The sequence below is a fragment of the Nansenia antarctica genome, assembly GCF_963989245.1.
Source record: "Nansenia antarctica genome assembly, chromosome: 7".
Taxonomy (NCBI): Eukaryota; Metazoa; Chordata; class Actinopteri; order Argentiniformes; family Microstomatidae; genus Nansenia; species Nansenia antarctica.
The window spans coordinates 3,500,437-3,522,219 of NC_137677.1; the positions used below are offsets into that span (position 1 = coordinate 3,500,437).

A 21,783-nucleotide genomic window follows, 5' to 3' on the forward strand; every position below is an offset into this window, starting at 1 on the left:
AGTTGAGATAAATGAACATGATCTTGTAAAGCTTCTGGGAATTGATCACTGTTGTTGTCAAGAGGGTACAGATCACTATCATGCATGAACCACTGACACTTTAGCTGTGATTTATAGGGCTCCTGTATGGATGATGTAGTGAAACTGCATGCTATTCCTCATGGCTTTGTTAGCTGTTACTCCATGAGAGAGAAGAGCAGAGAAATGCCTTTTAATGCGTTATATATCCTCATTATAATTATATATCCTCATTATGTCCTTTTGACTGGTACTGTATATCCAAATTATTCTTCTTTTGCAGTTTTGTAGTTCTGAATGTGTCGACAGTCCTTCTCTTCAACTTATTTTTCAAAAACTTGAACCACAACACATCATCTTCCTGAGGAGGTATGTTTTCTATTCCATCGTCAAAACTGAAAGAGCAGAGAAATGCCTTTTGCAAAGCTTTTCAATTAGAAACATTTGACGGTTTATTATTACCATGCCCTAGCCGCAATCATTTTGACACCACTATAATTTATGGGGAGACTGTTCAGTTCTTGGCAGAAAGGTTTTTATTGGTTTTAAACTGCCTGGCATTTGAAGAACAAATGAAACAGATACATGTGTTGATATATTTGATCATATCCACAGCATTATAGGTTACAGTTACATTATTATGTCATTTTGGAATTAATAATGAATGTTTTTATAGGGTCTCTGACTCTGACTGAGGAATCAATTACACATTGTTGATTAGGATGTCACTACCAACTCAGCAAATTTCCTAACTTTCTCTTGATCCTGACAAACTCCCCAGTCCCTGTCGGTGACAAACATACTCATAACATAATTCTCATTAAACTTATTGGTTTTTAGTAAAACCAAATAAACAGCTGTCCTAAGAAAAAGAAAATGATTACTATAACCAGTGCCTGTAATGTGGTTCAGGTTATTAACCAACCTAGCAGGGTGTACGCTAACAAAACAGGGACTGTATCATCCACATGCATGGATCACATTCACACCAACACTGCTGAACTCTAAAGCTGTATCTGTGGCTTTAGGGATCATCATTTAGTAGGCATATCTAGGAAGACTAACGTTCCAATGACTGGACCAACAACTGTACATAAAATGTTGTACAAGGGTTTCTGTTGTGATTAATTTGTGGATGATGTTAGACATACGTAGAGGTCAGTAAACAAACAGACCAAAATTTAAACCTTTTTATTGTTTGTATTGTATGTAATGTTATCAAAAGTATAAAGGTACAGAAAAGAAGACATTATAAAAAAGTGAAACACAACCATAAACCATAACCATAGGCGTACTTTTTTTTTTTTTTTTTCATAGGCGTTTTAAAAAAAAAGAAAACATCAGTCAGCAAATAATGAAGCGTGTCAGTAACAGACACTGTCAGTAGCCTACAGCAGCGTGTCACATCACCCACACCACAACAAACACAATATTGACACCTCTCCAAGCCGCAAGAGAATCTCAATCAAAAAACAAGTGATTTTTTCCAATCTAAGAAAATAAAGGATGTCTCTTATCTAGTGGGTATGAGAGGGAGATACGGTCGATTTCCAATTGGTCAAGATTAATGTTCTAGACCAGGGGTGTCCAAACTACGGCCCGAGGGCCAACTGCAGCCCGTGGTCCATTTTTAATTGGCCTGCAGCAAATTATTAAAATATAATGGAATATGGCCCACACATGAAACGTGCACCTGACTGTATTGTCCTTCTTAATTTTAACACTATACAGGGCTGTGAAGGGGGATCACCATCCTGACTAAGAAGCAATCTGAGGCTGCTGTTTTGAGAATGATCTGCCAACCCTTTTTGTAGCAAAATAAATGAAAACCCATTAATGGAAAGTTGTGATGTAGGCAGTTTTTTTTCTTCTTTAAGCATATTCAATTATCAAGCATAATGTACCTACATTTGATTGATGTTGTAACCTTAATACACTAGAGGTGGGGCGATATACCTCACCTCTAGTGAGTGGCCCAGCCTTTCCTATATTTTTCTGTAAGTGGCCCTCAGTGAAAAAAGTTTGGACACCCCTGTTCTAGACAGTATAGAATGACAAAAGCTTTCATAGAGCGAGGGAAGGCAGTGAGGGGGAGACCCAGTGCGAGAGACCCATTTGGTTCTACTTTCTCCCCCATTATCTCTGATAGGTGTTAGCACTGGCGGACTCAGGGGGGGGGGGGGCAGGGGGGGCAACCGACAGTTGAAAAACGTCTCTCTTAAGTGCTTTTTGAGTGGCAAAAATGCCCTTTTTGAGTGGCGAAAATGAGAAGACGTGCCCTATTGGTGCCTCTTCAATGGTCTAAACTTGACCATGTGCCCCCACAGTTGAAAAACGTTGCACAGTGTTTGTGGCAGACTTTGACGCCTTAATGACAGAGATATTTAAATCAACCATGTAACATATGAATCACTCTTTTAACTGACAGGTCACCTATAAAATTACAACATCTTATGCAGTACAACCCCAACCCTTTTTGGTTCCAATTCCTTGTTGTAGGTGTTTGTGGCAGACTTTGACGCCTTAATGACAGAGATAGGGGGCTCCCACTTGAAACAGTGTGGCTCGAGGCCGGCCATCTTCACCGTCATGATGGATGAAAGGGTTCCGTCGAGAGCCAGACTGCTCCGGGTTTTAGTTCTGTTCATCCCCACCATGGAGAACACTCGTTCGTTGTCAGCGTTTGAATGCGGAAGTACCAGAACCAACTTGGCAATATGAGAGAGCCTCCCGAATCTGCTCATCCTGCTCACCTTAGAAGAAAATGTACATAGGGAAGCCTAATTAATTACTCAAGGATTTTCTTATGCAGCAAGTTGATTAAGGCAATGTCAATTCAATTCAATTCAACTTTATTCGCCATGTGCAGTGCACTAGGAACATGATTTGGTATTCAACCATACTAAACAAGCTACAGTACATACAACAACAAGACGACAGCACGACAATACTCAAGACAAAATATACAGTACCAATATGAGTGAATATTATGAATAAATACTGTACAACTATGTGTATGTCAAAGGGTGCAGAATAATTATTACCTTATTCTTCTCTGATTCCATGCACCCCCAAAAGCACTCGACGTCGAACGTGGCTGGGTCTGGTGGCATGGGAATGTCCATGAACTGGTAATCCAGAAACTCCTCACTCAGTTTGTCGTGCTCGTGAGGTCCGTGGTACGGGAGAAGTTCAGCGAATCTAAAAAAGAACACAATGTGCACTGATCTGAGCGTCATATACTGTACCATCAAAGGGGGGAAATGCGACATGAAATATGCCAAAATGCAGCACTATCATGCACAGATCAGCCTTATAACATGTAATTTATATATATATATATAACGTTAGACAGACAGCGCAGATTTATTTTTATGCCGAAATGAACGATATGAGGCTGGGAGGGAAAAATCACAGTATACCCACTAGAAAAAACTAGACTACACCACTGTAGTCAACCCTAACCTGTCAACAAAGTACAAGGCGTCTTCCACACCACACTCTGTCCTCCGCTGGACGTCAACAAACATGGCGTGTTTGAGCAGGGGTTCTCCCAGGGGTAGTTTCTCCATGGCGTACTCCACAGCCCTCAAGAGAAACGCCAGTGCCGCCTGTTGGAACCTCTCCACTTGGTGCGGTGTGATGTCTCCTGCGTCAAGGAGCCTGTTGAGCGTAGCTCGCGTAGTAAAGCCGATATTCAGCTTTTCTCCTGCCAGAGACACAATAACAATACAACTATCAATTACTTTAGAACAGGTAAATACATACAGGTAAGTTTAAAATAAAAATGTATTTTTGTTTGTTTACAAGAGTTCGTTTACAGAGTTCGTTTACAATCATCAACAACCACAATAGCTACCTTCAATACCCTTCTGTAAGTATCTCCCATCACATCAGTGATGACACGATCAAACTCATAACTTCGTGATCTTAGAATTATCAGGTTCCATCTCTGTTTAGGGTAGTTCAGAGATATTGAGTGTCAACGTTTTTACATTCCATTATGTTTTGTGAGATGGAACCTTTGTATTTTATGAATTACTAACTCAAAAATGTCAACATTTAAAAAATAAAATTTAGATAAAACCTTATAATTCTAACGTCACGACTTGTCTGAACAAACAGCCCTCACACAAACAGTCTAGGTGAGGTCAGTGAGTGGATAGTGGATGTGTATCTGCTTATGTAAAACTTGGAAACTTGGAGTCACCTGGCAGTTGGTTTGACGGGTCCTTGTAGAGGATGTCATGCGTTCCCCGGCCCTGCAGTGCTACAGGCTTCACAAACTTCGAGCACAACTTGTGGATGAAATTTGTCATCTACAAAATTGTATTTCAGAAAAAAGATTTTCAAAATGACTTTAGACCTAAGACATAGCACTTAATGAAAAAAGGAACAAACTTATTATATCACATTATTGGCAGAAGCATATCCTCCTGACCCTCCCATTTTTTACCTCATCGTGTAGAAGGAAGATGGAGAACTTCTCTTTCTGGAGGAGGAGGTTGAAAGTGGAGAAGACAGTCAACGTCGCTTGATAGAAGAGCAGGTACACCTCCGTCATTGGGTTAGAGAACGCTTCCAACAGCCTCCTGAACCGCGGTTGTTTCTCATCTGCGAATAAAAAAAGCACAGGTTGTGTAGAGTGGCCGGCTGTGGCGCAGGAGGTAGAGTCGCCGTCTAATGATCACAAGGTTGGCAGATCGACGGTTCGAGCCCCGGCTGGCCACATGTCGAAGTGTCCTTGGGCAAGACACTGAACCCCAAAATTGCTCCCAGTGAGCGGGGCCGGCGCCTTGCATGGCAGCTTGCCGCCATTGGTGTGTGAATGTGTGTGTGAATGGGTGAATGAGAGGCCGTTGTAAAGTGCTTTGGAGCAGCAAAAAATGCGCTATATAAGTGCAGTCCATTTACCATTAGACTAAGTTTACATTTCAGTCTCTTGTAATAATCTTGCATTCGTATCATTGAAAAATTAGACCTACCGGTACTTGATGACTTGAAGTAGCTGGCCAGCGGCTCATACTGCCGCAGAACCAGAGTCAGACACTTCTCCAGCCTCAGCCACCGGAGGGGAATGTCCTGGAGTATTTCCATGTACTCACTTCCATGGAACTCACAGAATTCTATGACGAGAATGTTACCTCTTAATTTCCAACTAATCAAAATGTCCTGCATTTCATGTCGTGACGTTAGAATTCTAGAAATTCTAGAAATGTTCTGTCAAAATGTTGTTTTTTACATAATCTGATCCATTAGGTGTTTATTAATGCCTGTGTGGTGTTATTTTTAAAATGTTGACATTTTTGAGTTAGTAATTCATAAAATACGAAAGGTTCCATCTCACAGAACATAATGGAATGTAAAAACTTTATACGCTCAATATCTCTGAACTGCCCTAAACGGAGATAGAACCTTATCATTCTAAGCTCACGATTTGTACTATATTGGGACTGGGACTGGTTAAAGTGCATACCTGTCCGATTGGTGCTACCTCTAAACCCGAATCCCACATCCACTGTCAGATCCTCTGGATCAAATCCAGACACCTGCAATACATGAATACGATTCACAATCACATTACATTTTGGGTCATAGATTCATTACAGCACAACAAACCATTTTTACTTGGCATTAGGTTAACAGATAGGTCATTGAAAGAAAGCATACATGGTTATACTCGCCTCTAAGAACGCCAACCCAGCTTGTTTCGCAGTGTTGTGGACGATGTGACAGGGGCACCCATGAACGTAGATGTTGCCATTTTCATTATGAATTCTGGATGCGATGGAATCTCTGACTCCTGTATTGACAGGTCCGTCATCAACGGACAGACTCACACAGTTGCCCCATGGTATGCCGTGTTTTTCCAAGACCTCATTCATCTTTAGGTAGATGGCTTCATCTGTGCCACAGCCAAGCCCGCTGGTGGTGCACATATCCAAAAACCTATGGACAACTTTTCTGGTGTCCTCATCATATACCCGCACAGTGAGCGGGTTCATCTTCTCTCGTCCTGCAATGATAGGGTACATGTCGATCAGATTAAAGCTACACTGAAACTGAAGTTTGGTGAATTATAATATCTATAAAACGGGTGCTGGAAAGTGTGGAGAAATATAAATATAGGCTGTCGAAAGTAATACCTGTATCGTTTGACCCATTTGTGATCAACGTGAAAGGACTTTCCCTCATCTTCATGACCAATTCCTTTCTAAAATGCGGCACCACTGCCTCGTTTATTATGCACGCTGTTTTCGTGCGGGCACACTTGTACTTCTGTGCGGTGGGGGAATCTTTAAAACAATCTTTCAGCAACGGGCCGATATGATCTGCCACTGCAAACGGCACATTGTGTGCAACCATCGCCACCGCCACCTTTACCTCAGCTCTCCTTGTCTGCAACAGAAAATGGTTAATTTAAGAGCTTCATATCATTCATATTCATATTCATATTCATATCATATCATATTCATAGAATATATATTATATATATATATATGTTACGATACATGTGGGAATACGGTACAAAAACTAGGGTTAGGGTTAGGTGCTAGGGTGCTACGGTTAGGGTTAGGGTTAGGATTAGGGGTAGACATGCCAGCATGTACCAAGTCACCCTAGCACCTAACCCTAACCCTAGTTTTCCCCACATGTACCGTATTCCCACATGTACCGTAACATATATATATATATATATTCATATCATTCATTCATATATAGCTTCATATCATGTTAAACAACCAGCCAGTAAAGCCCAGCCCATACACTTTTTTATTTATTTTATTTTTTAACTTCTTGGAGCCTACCTTGGCTTCTTGTATTGTCATGCCACCAACAGAGGCTGGGACAGAGGCTGGGACAGAGGCTGGGACAGAGGCTGGGACAGAGGCTGGGACAGAGGCTGGGACAGAGGCTGCGACAGAGGCTGGGACAGAGGCTGGGACAGAGGCTGGGACAGAGGCTGGGACAGAGGCTGGGACAGAGGCTGGGACAGAGGCTGGGACAGAGGCTGGGACAGAGGCTGGGACAGAGGCTGGGACAGAGGCTGGGACAGAGGCTGCGACATACAACTGTGCCACCGCTGCCTGCAGTGCCAGTTCTTTGGCCTGATGCCCCTTGCTTCCTACATGTCTGTTGACATCCGTGACCCCTTGATGGGCACAGGACTTCTCCTGCCCGCACACAGCGCACCAGTAGGAGGAGCTGGTCGTGCCTGCGGTGATGAAGGGCCATTTGGTTGACCACTCGCTCTTGAAACTCTGAGTTCTTCTCAGATTTTTTCTAGTTTGTTTCTCCTCCCCCACAGCCTTCTCCACTGTTTCCTCCTTCACTGCCTCCCCCACTGTTTCCACCACTGCCTTCTCCACTATCTCCTGACTTTTCTCTGTCTCCTCTGACCTGGCAACTTTTTTGGAAGGGGGCTGACCCCACGCTGCTTCGCTGCTTCCTGCTTTCTGCTTCGTTGACATCTTTAAAACAGACAAAATGCAACGAATGATTCAAAAACAGAAGTGCTGATTTGAGGTCGTTTTTACTACTAAACTAAACATGCACCTAAAAAGCAGAGTTTGTTTTTTCTAGCACAAGAAAATCATCCGTCTGGTCGGAAACATCAATCATAATACTGTTATTATAATTACAATAATTTCTTTGCCATTCAAATTCTCCTAAAGCTGAGAGGATATGTTGGAGGTGATGGTAAACACATTGAGCAACACCACAAAATCACAGAGTTTAAATCAAGTCAGGACTCCTCTCTGACAGAAGCCCTGGTAATGTGATCTCTCATTCACACAAAAGCAAAAGCTTCATGTATTAGTGCATAATAGTACTATATCAATGACAATAAAGACCATTCATTCATTCATTCATTCATTCATAATAGAGCATTAAAGGTGGTGAAATCCACAATACATGCCTAGCTGTAAGCTCTAGTAAGCTCACGCATTAGCCAACTAGCTGCCATGACAGTTCTAACTTAATCACATCTAGCCAACAGCTACGGTAGTACTACCACTTGTGTAACGTTATAACAGTCAAAAGGCCGGTAAAATTGATAGTTGATATTTGATAGTTGATATTTACCGTGTTTGGCGTCCTTCCCTCCACGATAACGAGCTATTAATTAATTAATTAGCTATCCACTCAGCTTTACTGGCGAGAGTGGACGTGCGTTGTTTAAACTTCCGTGGGTACGTTAATGAAGGGTGCTGATTGGCCGAAAAGGAGTTAGGTCAATCAGCGCTCTAAGGACCAGTGGCACATGAGATAATTATGTGCCACTAGAATCTGAATCTGAATTACTAACTTTGAATTTGAATTGCTCAATTTGAATTAAAAAAATTACGTTGAATAAATGAAATGAACATTATTACAATGAAGTGAAGCCAAAATATCTTGATCGCCCCCTGGTGGCTGGCTCCAGTATAGGTGTCAGGAGTCTGTTAACACGGATAAGCCATTAATAACATACATTTTGTAAGAAAGTGAAAATATTAAACAATAATATGCTAATTATTCCGAAATAAAATAAATAAGTGTTTGTAAATGAGTGTTTAAAGCAGAGAACGAGCATTCAGTTTGGCACACAGAACACATAAAACACAGAAACATGTGTCAATGTGGAAAGGCAATTGGCAAAAAGTGTAGCAATGTAGAGACCAATGTTTACAGTTTTCCTAGAAGTGTGTTATAAAATTACACACTGAGTGTTTAAAGCAGAGAACGAGCATTCAGTTGGCACACTTGGTAAACATTGCCTGCAAGTGTTAACGGTTTCAGAGATAGCTAGTGCTTCAAGAATCACTGTTAGTGATTAAGCATTCAGATAAAAAGTTCAGTACGGTTACAGGAATATTATGTAAATCCTTTCAAGTCCAAAGACATGATTGTTGTTTACACAATCTAGCCTGTACCAAGAAACAAACAGCACATCCAAAGGTATCAATAATATTTATGACGGCTTGCCTTTAGCCCTTTCACACACTGTTACAGGCTTGTTGTAAATACTCCTTGGGGATGGACTCACTCCAGCATCTTTTGTGCTCATGAATAGGCCTAAATATCTTGTCTTATTGGATTAATATGTGCTAATATGTGCTAATACATGTGTACACTTGTTATCCCACCATGTGCTGCTACAGAGAGAAGTGATGACAGCCTTAGAACATAGAAGAGACGCTGTGTGGATAGTGATGAATACAGGGATCTCTCTTTTGCTCCAGGTGCTTGAAAATGTCGAAATATTGCCAACAATATATATTTGTCCCTCTGTCAAAAGACATTTTGATTAAATGCGATCGGATACTTTAATTCCCATTAGCTAGTGACAAAGCCTACCAGATAGAAAGATAGATAGATAGATAGATAGATAGACTTTATTTTAGATAGATAGATAGACTTTATTTGTCATTGTTACAGTACAGGTACCAAACAACGAAATTTAGGAGGGGAGGCTCCCCTTAATTAAAAACACAATGAAACACCAGTGTGGTCGCCCCCCGAGCCTCAGCGTCTAAGCGCGCGGCCATCTTGGAACAAGATCAATACAAAAAGAACCTGCTTTTGACATTAATTGCCTGGATAAGAATCAGGCATTTGAGGCTTAGATAAACCAATACAGAATATCATATATCATCATACAGAAATCAAACGCTCTATCTTGAAGACACATTTAGATAAATCATTTTTTTTAAAGGTTATTTATTTCTGAGTGGGGCAGTCCCACTCATGTTTTTCATTTTATTGGATAGAGAGAGTGAAGATAGACAGAAAAGTAAGGAGAAGAAGGGAGAGAGGGCATGTCAGCAGGGCATGGGCCAGATTCAAACTCACGCAGACATAATATGTGTGCACTGTAGACCACGGTGCTAGACCACTGGACCACCGCAGGCCATGACGATACACTTTGAACATGGTCATAGATGGCCGATAGATAACGATGGTCAGGTCAACTTGACAGACACAGTTGACAGACAGATGACTAAAAGATACCTCCATCCTTCAAGCTCAGGTATGCAGGTAACAGGCATGCAGACAGTCAAATGGAGAGAGGGGCCTCCGCCTCTGAGATCTCACCTGAGGGGAGAACAGAGCCCCAGTTTATCACTCATGTCAGACTTGGACTGAGCCAAGAAAAATACTGGTTTATTAGTTATTTCAGTGTGACACCTCTTCTCAGCACTTACTTACCGTCTAATATACCCAGAAGTCTCTCATGTGAAAGGAGGCGTGTTATTATAGTAACAGGGTTGGTGGAGAGTGTCGCGTTATGGTATAAAAGCCACTTGGGGAGAGAGAGAGAGAGAACTTGAAGAAGGCTTCTACAGAGACATTTTGTAAGTTTTTGAGGTTTTCTTTTGCTTTGCATCATTCTCTGCTTAGATTGTGTGTGCTGATAAACAGGCGTATCGGTTTGTTTATGTGCTTGTCTAACTTGTTATTCATAGGCTGAAACGGTGTCAACTCTATGCACAAACATACTGTTCAGTGGAAGTGCTTTTAAAAATGTTTGACAGAAACAAGATGCTGGTGGCCTAAGAGAGGGTTTTGGTTTCATTTGTGCTAATAACTTTTAATCAGAAGAACATGGTCAGAAGAACGTCTCATAAACTCTACATAGTGAAGTTAGTTACACAAAACAACTGCCAACATCTGGACCCAATAGAGAGTATTTGTAATCAACGGGGGACACAGTAATAGTGTACGTGAACACAGATGGTGGTCTTTGCCTTTGCCGGGAAGTCATCGTGTTGTTGACAGTCTCACACTGTATAAAAGGGGGAGAGCTTCACAGATTCTGTATTCTCCTCTCCTTCTTCACAGATTCTGTATTCTCCTCTCCTGTTCCTTTGCAGTGGGTCAAACAGGACAGCAGTGAAACCATGAGGTTCCAGGCACTGTTTTTCCTCTTGCTCTTGGCTTGCATGTATCTCAGTCTGGCTCAAGGTAAGCACCATTTTAGCTGTCATTTAACTTGTAATCTACTTTAATGTAGTAATTTTGACTGCAGATTGTTTATGATCAAATATATGCTTATTGCAATTGGATAGATATTAATGAAAGTGTGTTACATGTCTTGACTTGTTTATTTATTATTACAACCACTTCAGTGTGGACCTACATTTGGTAATTTATATCAAACTATTCAAATAATTCCAGAATGTTGGGGCGGTTGGGGTTCCGTCTAGACATGTGTCACCTCTCATTTCAAAACATGACCAGTAACCACTAATGCACCAGATTTGATTGATGTAACCACATGCTTGAGCTTTAACTAAACAATGTGATTATATTAAGAACATAAAGAACCACATAGTCATGTCACATCTGACATCAACTATTTTTCAACTCATCACCCCCCAAAAAAGAAATAAAGAGAAATAGTGCACTGATTCAAACCGTTTGTTGACTGAAACTGCATGGTATAAGAGTATGTCATAATTCCTTTATGATGAAATTATTCTCTTCCTTTCGCCCTCTCTCTCCAGGCTCCTACGGCAACTGCTGTCTGGGCCACGTGATCGGCATGAAGAAGAACGTTAAGCGGAGGATAGAGAACTACAGGATGCAGGAAACAGATGGAGATTGCAACATCAAGGCCGTCGTGTGAGTAGAACACATATTCTCACCTCGTGTCACCTTTTATTCTAGTCATAGTCCCCGAACCCCCGCATAGTTTATTGTTTTGTATTGTCTGTCTGTACCTTGGGAAGTGGTTTGCTGGGTTTTTTCTGCTACAGCAAGCATGCATGTACAAACCTGTGATGAATCATTTCAATAAACTTTTGTTTTGTAAACTGGCATTGAGGTACTGAGGAGTGTGGCGGGAAATGTTGAAAAGCAACTTAGGCTGCAAGTAATGAACGCATAATACAGAGAAGCATACAGCAGTCCAGTGTTTTCCAAAATGTAAAAAAAAACAAAAATCTCCTTTTCTACTTGCATAATTGCACGAGAAACATGTATCTCTAACTGGAACAGGAAGGAGATAGTCCAGTTTACTCATGCCTATGGGTATAGCTAATGGGTATCCTTCCAATAAATAAACAAATAAATAAAAAATAAACTATAACGGTCTCTCTCACACTGTGTTGCCCACCCCTGCAGGTTCTTACTGAAGAACACCCAGAAGAAAGAGAAGACTATCTGTGCTAACCCCGGGCTTCATTGGGTCCAGCGTCTGATGGTCGAAGTCGACAAGCGACAACCCTTCTAGGTATTTACTTTCAACTCTAATAATACAGCGTATTACTCACTGGCACAGCACCAGAATATCTGAAAGACCTTCTGCTAGCATATCAGCCCAATAGAGCTCTCAGGTCTTCTGACGCTGGTTTTCTCTGTGTACTACATGTACAAAAGAAGAGATTTGGTGAGGCTGCATTCTCATTTTATGCACCCAGATTGTGGAATGCACTGCCAGTTTACATTAGGGATGCAACCTCAGCACATATGTTCAAGTCAAGACTAAAAACCCATCTTTTTAATATTGCCTTTAAATGACTAAATAATTAGATTATGATTATATAATGATTGGAGCACTTTGAGCTGCAACGTTTGCAGGAAAAGCGCTATACAAATAAAAAGTTATTCTTATTCTTATTCTTATTCTTATTCTTATTATTACCAGTATTAAGATTTGATTCTATCCCTCCATATACGTATAGTAATGTAGCCACATGATACGTTATTAACTTTATCTCAAACATGTCCTTCTTGTCTCCATAGCCTCCTGAGAAGAGAGTAACATGGGAATGTAGCAGAGCCTTATTGGAGGATCTTTCTACTAGCCACTAACATAACCACTGTATATCCATAACTACATTATTCACCAAGTCACCTGAAATGTGTTCAATATGAGCGCAGTTCGCTCCTCCACCTGTAACTAACAGAGAATGTGAATTTTGAACATCACCTTACTTATTACTGTACTGGTTCACCTAAGATGATCATACGATATCATATGCTTTTAGGAAGTTTCTTCACACGGTTCAGGTGACAGTATACAAGTAGCAATACACAGTTCTGCAACCTATACTCTGTCATTCACTGCCCAGAGAGGCACAACACGAAGTGAAGTGTCTAGTTTCTGGTGCCTGCTAGAATTGAGCCACTGTTTAGCAGCTTTGCATTGTTTGTGTATGTGTGTGTGTGTGTGTCTGTGTGTGGTGTGTGTGTGTGTGTGTGTGTGTGTGCGTGTGTGTAGTGTGTGTGTGTGTGTGTGTGTGTGTGCGTGTGTTGTGTGTGTAGTGTGTGTGTGTGGTGTGTGTGTCTGTGTGTGTGTGTGTGTGTGCGTGTGTGTGTGTGTGTGTGTGCGCGTGTGTGTAGTGTGTGTGTGTGTGTGTGTGTAGTGTGTGTGCGTGTGCGTGTGTGTGAGAGCTTTTTTTTTATCTGATCACATTTCTATATTTTTTATACCATGAAAAAAAATGCTTAATGTACAGAATCCTGTACTAGCAAATGTCCAATAAAACAAAAATAAATAAATGCATTCCACACTACGTTTACGAGCCTCAAACATGTTCATGGGGGAGGGGGGGAGAAATCCAACTGATATACTCAGTTGACCATGACCGTCTATTGTTATGATTTGGAACGCACCTCACTGCCATCACTTGAACTCCTCACATTTGATTTGAAGAAAGAAACACTCAAATCGTGTCTAAACGACTTAATCCCGTAAGGCTTTTTTACGCTTCTTGCAAAGTATTTGGCAAAGTATTTGCCTTTGAAGCAGCTCCAGTTGTGATGCTCCATACCTGAAATATGTTAGAATAGGCAGAACGTCAATCACAGTTACACAGACATGCTCACTCATGCTCCTGTCTCAAATGTTTACTCTGTGTGTGTGTGTGTGTGTGTGTGTGTGTGTGTGTGTGCGTGTGCACGTGCGTCTGTGTGTGTGTGTGTGTGTGTGTGTGTGTGTGTGTGTGTGTGTCTGTGTGTGTGTGTGTGTGTGTGCGTGTGCACGTGCGTGCGTCTGTGTGTGTGTGTGTGTGCGTATGCATGTGCACGTGTGCGTGCGTGCGCATGCGGCTGTGTGTGTGTGTGCGTGTGCACGTGCGTGCGTCTGTGTGTGTGTGTGTGTCTGTGTGTGTGTGTGTGTGTGCATGCGGCTGTGTGTGTGTGTGTGTGCGTGTGCACGTGCGTGCGTCTGTGTGTGTGTGTGTGTGTGTGTGTGTGTGCATGTGCGCATGTGTTTGTGTGTGTGCATGTGCACGCGTGCGTGCATGCGCATGGGGCTGTGTGTGTGTGTGTGCGTGTGCACGTGCGTGCGTCTGTGTGTGTGTGTGTGTGTGTGTGTGTGTGCATGCGCGTGTGTCTGTGTGTGTGTGTATGTGTGCGCGTGCGCGTGTGTGTGTGTGTGTGTGTGTGTGTGTGTGCGTGTGTGTGTTTGTGATGCCCTGAGCCCTGAAGAGAAGTCTCTTGTATTACTACAGTACCTGGCCCGCACTGCTGCAGGGGTTGGTTCCCAATAGTAAAAGACACTGTAACACTAAACCGTGAAGTACTAATCAAATTATTATTTATTTTACTGTTTTACAATGAAAGCTCACTATCCTGTCACTATAAACTCACTATAAACCATCGGTAATCTTTTGCCTTTTTCCCTTGAACTATACTCCACACCAATGAATGAATGAATGTGAATGGAGAATCCTAATGTTGTCGTGCGACAATATCGCATCGCACGCCGTATGCATTGTCTCATTGAGATGCATTCAAAACAATGAAATCGAATTCGGCGGTGCGACAAAATCGCACGCCGTGTGCATTGGCCATAAGCCTACAGATGTTGATCTATAAATCAGAAACAAACATTGTTCATGTTGTTCGCTGCAGGTATCCTTTAGATTAATAGGTTTTAATCTCTATGTGATCTCCTTTGAAGGATGCTGTTATATTGTATCTAGTGTACCTTGAAAAGAACAAGACATACTGTACACTTGAGTGAAATGGTGAGGGTTTATCAGCGTTCCAGAACTTTGATTTCATAGGACTTACCAAGAAGCCCTCAGAAAACGTCTACAAACTTGTTTTTGGCCCTGATTCTTGGCCCTCTCATGACATATTCATAAGTGCAGTGAGTGACTATGAAGCCTGGTGTTGTAACAATGAAGGGAAACAGTCGCTGCTGTTGACTCAGTCATGATTCACACAACTTTCTATTTAATTGGTGGGAAAATGAAACGAGGTCAACATCCCTTCGATAATTCAACGTGATCACAGCCATAATTGGTGATCTGCTGTATGCAAATATATATATTTTTAGCCCTAGAATTTGCCTCTCCAAACATTCTTTCTCAAATCATCATCTTCTCATCTCAGATCTAGTGAATTATTAAACTGTCAATCCAATCAGAAATATTGGAAACAGAAAAAGTAAGATTGCGCAATGATCCGTGAGAGTTCAACCAACGATAGGGCTTTGATCCTCTGTCTTATCATGTTCCACTCTTGATGTGTCTTTGGCACCAGATTCTGCAGAGACGTTTTATTGGGTAGAGAATAAAGATTATATTCAGCGGTCGCTTGTCAACAATGACATGAATGAGGTAGTATCACCTCAGGGTTACTGAGCCGGTAGCAAAGACACGGCTTGTATTCCAAAATCCACACGAGCAGAATACCACTAATAAAGCAACATATTGGCCATACATTGTATGTTCTTCTTCTTCTTCTTCTTCTTCTTCTTCGGCGTATGGGTTGTTGTTTTCCTCTCCACTCCACCAGGCTCGGGGCCGAGGGGCTACCCTTTTACCACCCCGAGACCTGGTTGAGGGGCTCACCCGGGCTATATTTCTGGACACCCCTCCAGAAGCCACGTCATCGTCTCGTCATTTAATACCGACAGACCATGCATCCCGTTGGGTGGGTGGTACACCGGGCAATCCAGGATAACATGGTCTGCGGTTTGGTCCTCTGCGCCACACTCGCACGACGCATTTGGGGCCAAGCCCCATCTGTGCATTGATGAGCGGAAACGCCCGACGCCGGTCCGGAGACGATTGAGCCTCACCCAGGATAGCCTTGGCAAGTCCATCCCGAGGGGCTCAGGGCCGGCGACTGGGATGTGGTCGCGGAGTTTGGAGGTGTTTGCCTCCCACTCCGCGCGCCACATATAATCCGCCCATCCTGCCGCACTGATGTTAAGATCTCTGCATTGCTGCCTGAGATCCTGTGCGGCAGGCACAAATGGGTGTCTCGACTTGAGACGCCGGGAGGGCTCCGCTGTTATAGTGAGCCTATCATGGAGCAGATGGTTATTAAGCTCCACGGCCCGGCAGGCGAGACGTGCTGTGGCTCCCATGCGGCGGAGGCCTGTGGGCTGGATGCCTGCTAGGATGGGAAGGTTGTCCACGGGGGTAGGACGCAGGCATCCTGTCACAATGCGCAAGGCTTCGTTTATAGGCGAGGCGATGAGGCGGGTGTGGGCACTGCGACACCATACTGGGGCGCAGTATTCACTAGTTGAATAAACGAGGGCTAGGCCTGCCGTGCGCAAGGTCCTTGCCAACCAGTCGCCTCATCAACGCCACATGAGCTGTTAACTTCTTGCGCAGTGACTCGAGGTGCCGGCGAAACGTGAGCGTCCTGTCCAATGTCACGCCGAGATAGATTGGCTCAGCGGAACATGGCAGGGGAGTTCCATCTAGGTGTACTCTAAGCTCACGTTTAGCCTCCATGTTGTTAAGGTGGAAGGCAGCCAACACCGTCTTTGCCTCGGAAGTATGCCACTAGTGTCTGCATGTATACATTGTATGTATATTTGTATCACTCCGGTTCTTCAACAACTCCATTGGCTTCCTGTTAAATACCGTATCGACTTCAAAATTCTACTCCTCACTTTCAAGGCCCTTCACAATCTTGCACCCCCATATCTCTCTGAACTCCTTCACACCTACACTCCCTCTCGCACTCTCAGATCCTCCACTGCCTTTCAACTCATTATACCTTCTGCCCGCCTGACTACTATGGGATCTAGAGCCTTCAGCCGTTCTGCTCCCCGCCTCTGAAACTCTCTGTCTCCTAACACTCTGGAACTCTCTGCCACCTAACACTCTGGAACTCTCTGCCACCTAACACTCTGGAACTCTCTGTCTGTCTCCTAACATTCTGGAACTCTCTGCCACCTAACATTCTGGAACTCTCTGCCACCTAACATTCTGGAACTCTCTGCCACCTAACATTCTGGAACTCTCTGCCACCTAACATTCTGGAACTCTGCCACCTAACATTCTGGAACTCTCTGCCACCTAACATTCTGGAACTCTCTGTCTCCTAACACTCTGGAACTCTCTGCCACCTAACACTCTGGAACTCTCTGCCACCCAACATACGCAATATTGACACTCTCACCACTTTCAAATCCAGTCTTAAAACACACCTTTTCACAATGGCTTACTTGGTTTGATCTCCTGTATTTTGTTTGTTGTTATATCTGATTTTGCTGTTTTTATCTCATTTTGCTTTGTTGATTTTAATGTTTGGATATGTGGTTTTAAACTGTCTTGTAAGGTGTCCTTGAGAGCCTTGAAAGGCCATAAATAAAATGTATTATTAATATTATTATTATTAACAGCCTCTATATAACCAATTCCCCAATGGCTATTCACCTTTAGAAAGGTCAAGCTGGGTGTGCAGTAGTAGTTATTCCTTATCACCTAAATGCTTTTTTAATATTACAATAGAGATTTCACAGGAAGAACAGGTGAGAGAGAGAGAGAGCAAGGGGATGACATGCAGGGTACGTCCACGGCCAGAATCGAACCGGGAACCCTGCAGGTTACGTGGTCGACGCTTTACGTCACCAAGCATGATTGATTGCGTCTTCTTCTTCTTCTGTGATTATAATTACAATAATTTCTTTGCCATTCAAATTCTCCTACAGCTGAGAGGATATGTTAAAGGTGATGGTAAACACATTGAGCAACACCACAAAATCACAGAGTTTAAATCAAGTCAGGACTCCTCTTTGACAGAAGCCCTGGTAATGTGATCTCTCATTCACACAAAAGCCTACACACCTACACACCTACACACCGACACATGCTCACGCCTACACAAAAGCTTGTCTTAACAGGAGGCAGGTACAGTGTAAGTTCATCTCATGATTGCAAAAGATATTGCCTTGTCACCAAGCCAGCCAACAGAGGAGAACAGAGGAGCATGCACAAACTGGCAGAAACTGACACTATAAGGTGCCAGGAAAAAAGGAAACGGGTTAGGGTTAAAGTTTATGAAATAGGGGGGAGATGACAGGGACTGGTGATAGCCATCGGGGACAACGGGTGGCTTATATGCTGAGTGATTGGGAGCAGGGGCGGATTTAGGATCGTAGGAGATCTGGGGCTTAGCCCAGAGGGAGAATCTAATGTGCGCGCGTAGCGCGCCGATTTTTTTTGCCTTCAACCGTCAACTTACCACCACCTTAAAGCGGACAAAAGGCACTTTAATGAAGCAAACTAATTGTGGTGGTTCTGGGCACAGAGGGAGGTCAGCACACGTAGCTCCCCCTGTCAGTCACCATCATTTATATTTGTATAGAATTACATAATTGATGGGCTGAGGCTAGTTATGTTACAGTATGTATATCAGGGCAGACTCTGTGCTCACCACTTATATTGTATTTAGAGTCTTGTCCTGTGTGATATGACGATATATTACATGTATTGTTGGCCTGTGTATAGTACTGTGAAATCAAATCCCCCCTGGGACATTAAACAAACTTAGTTAGTTAGAGTTACATCTTAGGATAGATTTGAGTCATGTTCTGTATACATACATACTACCATAAGGGCATACTTAATGTGGTTACTCCATGTTTACTAGCTGTAACATTAACGTTACATCATTCTTTTTCACTTGTTACTCAGTCAACCAGAGTGCAGATATCAAAGACTATCAGCCTGTTATTCACTTTATTTGAATAAGTATTATAAGTATAATATTACTTTATTTGAATAAGTATTATCCTTTGTTTGATTTCTTACCATGTACCGTAACAGTACCTTGCTATGTTTCATTTTCATTATAACATAACGTTATGTTATGATAGCCAGCTAGCATTAGCAAACCGGAAAAGTAGTGTCAGTGAGTCAGTCACCTTTCTAATAAGATTCACAAACCTGAAACATCATCTATGTCATCACTGCTGGTGAAGTCATTGTTGTCAGCTGCTGATACGGCTGCTGCAACAGTTCTTGGCGCTTGTTTTGTTGAAAACAACTTTGGGATATCCATCCTTACAATTGTGCAAGTCAGGCACTGATTGAGATCACTTCTTCTTCTTCAGGGCAGGGCAGGCTACGCAGTATGCAGGCTAATGTCGCGCAGCTGCTGCCTCTCTGTTGGACTCCGGTACTGCACGTTACTCACGAGAGTTTTTTTTTTTTTTTTTTTTTTAAGTAAAACATTCGGGGCTTTTCAGAAAACATCCGGGGCTTGAGCCCCAGTAGCCACCCCCTAGCGCCGCCCCTGATTGGGAGGCAGTCAGGGACACCAGCTTGTGTTTATATAGTCTTCATTTCACTTTCACACTGTAGGAACTCTCACCCAGAGAGGCCTTTGACTGCTGAACCTGTGTTCATTCTTGTGATTTATTTAGTTTGTTTTTTTACTATGTTTTTAACGCATTATGTTTTTACGTTTTTTTTGTTTTTTTTCTCTGTTGCACTCTGTAGGACTCTTCTTCTTTTTGAACTAAAAGTGCAATACAAATAAAATGCATTATTATTATTATTATTATTTTTATTATTATTATTATTATTATTATTATTATTATTATTATAGTACTATTCCACTGATGGTGATAAATAGAGGAGCAATAATGTTCATGTTTCTTTTTCTCAGAGATGTCCATAGCATGAAATAACCTGTAATTTCTCATTCAATAGTATGTTAAACGTACTAAACTAAGGTTCATTTTATGTCATAAAATCTCTATGTCATAAAATGAGCCACATGATGTACTGTATATACAGCGCTCTCTACTGCGCTCTCCTTCTGTGCTGTGCTGCCCCCTGCTGGTTGAAAGTTGAAGTAGCATTCAAAACACAACAGAGTTAACAATAACGTCAAGGGCAAAACAATAAAGCTTTGGTTTCAGAATAATATGTTTTATTGAAACAATGTACATTTAATCAGCAAAAAAAATTATGCAGTGCAATGGAATAAAAACAATGAAAGCATTTCATACTGCAGAGTTTAAATGATTAAATGTTCTCCTTGAACATCAGTGCACACATCCAATAACTATACATTTAAGGACTTAAATATAGCTTAAATAAAGCATTTATAACATGCTTGTTCATGTTTTTCTTCTTTGAGCAATGTATTCCAGCAGCCTAATGACATTTTTCTTTATATATATATATATACAAAATATAGAAAACCGTAAAACATTGTGCTTATTCCAATCCAAAGCATTTACATTATTTTTTTAATATAATATTCAATTTATATAAATTGTATTATGCTGCTACACTGTATGCACAAGTAACAGAAACCAACAATCTGAAAAGAAAATTGACAACATACTCATAAACTTTACATGAATTGAAGATTAGAATAGTTATATTTACACTGATTCCGAAGGCATAAAAGTGTTGTCCAGTTGTTGGACAATTCGAGCAGTTGTTCTAACAAAAGCACTTTCCCCGCTGTTGACCTATCCTCCCTCCACAGTGAAGACAGCTTGCATGGCCTTGTTTTACAACTCTGTCACCTGACTAACCTGACTAAGTCAGATTACAAGATGCTGATGCTGATGGGGTGATGGAGTGATTAGTCTTTTGCGTCAGTCAGTCCTCTGGCTGTAAGCCTATTGTGAGGGATAGGCTGAGGGACAATAACTGACACAGCAAGTCACAGTCAGTTACCATAGAGAGAAGAGTCAGCCAGGCAATATGTTTAATGTAGCACACAGACCAACACAGGTAGTGAGAGGCCTCTCCGACCCTGACATCTTTGTTTCTTTGTTTCTCTCGGTCTCTATCTCTCTATCTCTCTGTCTGTCTCCCTCCCTGTCTGTCTCTCTCTCTCTCTCTCTCTCCCTCTCTCTCTCTCTGTCTCTCTCTCTGTCTGTCTCTCTCTCTCTCTCTGTCTCTCTCTCTCTCTCTCTGTCTCCCTGTCTCTCTCTCTCTCTCTGTCTCTGTCTCTCTCTCTGTCTGTCTCTCTCTCTCTGTCTGTCTCTCTCTCTCTGTCTCCCTGTCTCTCTCTCTCTTCTCTCTCTCTCCCTCTCTCTCTCTCTCTCTCTGTCTCTCTCTCTGTCTCCCTCCCTGTCTGTCTGTCTCTCTCTCTCTCTCTCTCTCTCTGTCTCTCTCTCTCTCTCTGTCTCTCTCTCTCTCTCTCTCTGTCTCTCTCTCTCTCTCTCTCTCTCTCTCTCTGTCTCTCTCTCTCTCTCTCTCTCTTTCTCTGTCTCTCTCTCTCTGTCTCTCTCTCTCTCTGTCTCTCTCTCTCTCTCTCTCTCTCTCTCTGTCTCTTTCTCTGAGAGAGTCTCAGATTCCTGAATCATATAGGCATCATCCACTGTACATTCACGTGAGCACAATATGGTGTTATTCATCTTTCCCTGAGATGTGAGATCTATCTATTTTATAATGTAAGATAAAAAAAACAACAACAGTAGATTCCTGAAGGTAAAAATATGATTGTTTGTGTTCTAGTAGCGTAACGTTGCTGTCCTTTACATAACGGCTCAAGAATATATCATCCCCCTTATCAGTGAACATTTAAGCACAATTATTTGCCATGGTCCTT

At 42.1% G+C, this 21,783-nt stretch overlaps 1 protein-coding gene across 1 annotated transcript; it reads left to right on the top strand.

Annotated features, from left to right (window-relative positions):
• Positions 1 to 10,898: 10,898 nt before the first annotated feature.
• ccl25b (chemokine (C-C motif) ligand 25b) lies at positions 10,899 to 12,238 on the top strand (the record flags this gene model as incomplete). Its single annotated transcript, XM_080535999.1, has 3 exons — positions 10,899 to 10,968; positions 11,511 to 11,628; positions 12,130 to 12,238. Exons 1-3 carry the CDS (start codon positions 10,905 to 10,907, stop codon positions 12,236 to 12,238), a joined length of 291 nt encoding a protein of 96 aa, XP_080392125.1. The 5' UTR covers positions 10,899 to 10,904.
• Between the last annotated feature and the right edge of the window lie 9,545 nt (positions 12,239 to 21,783).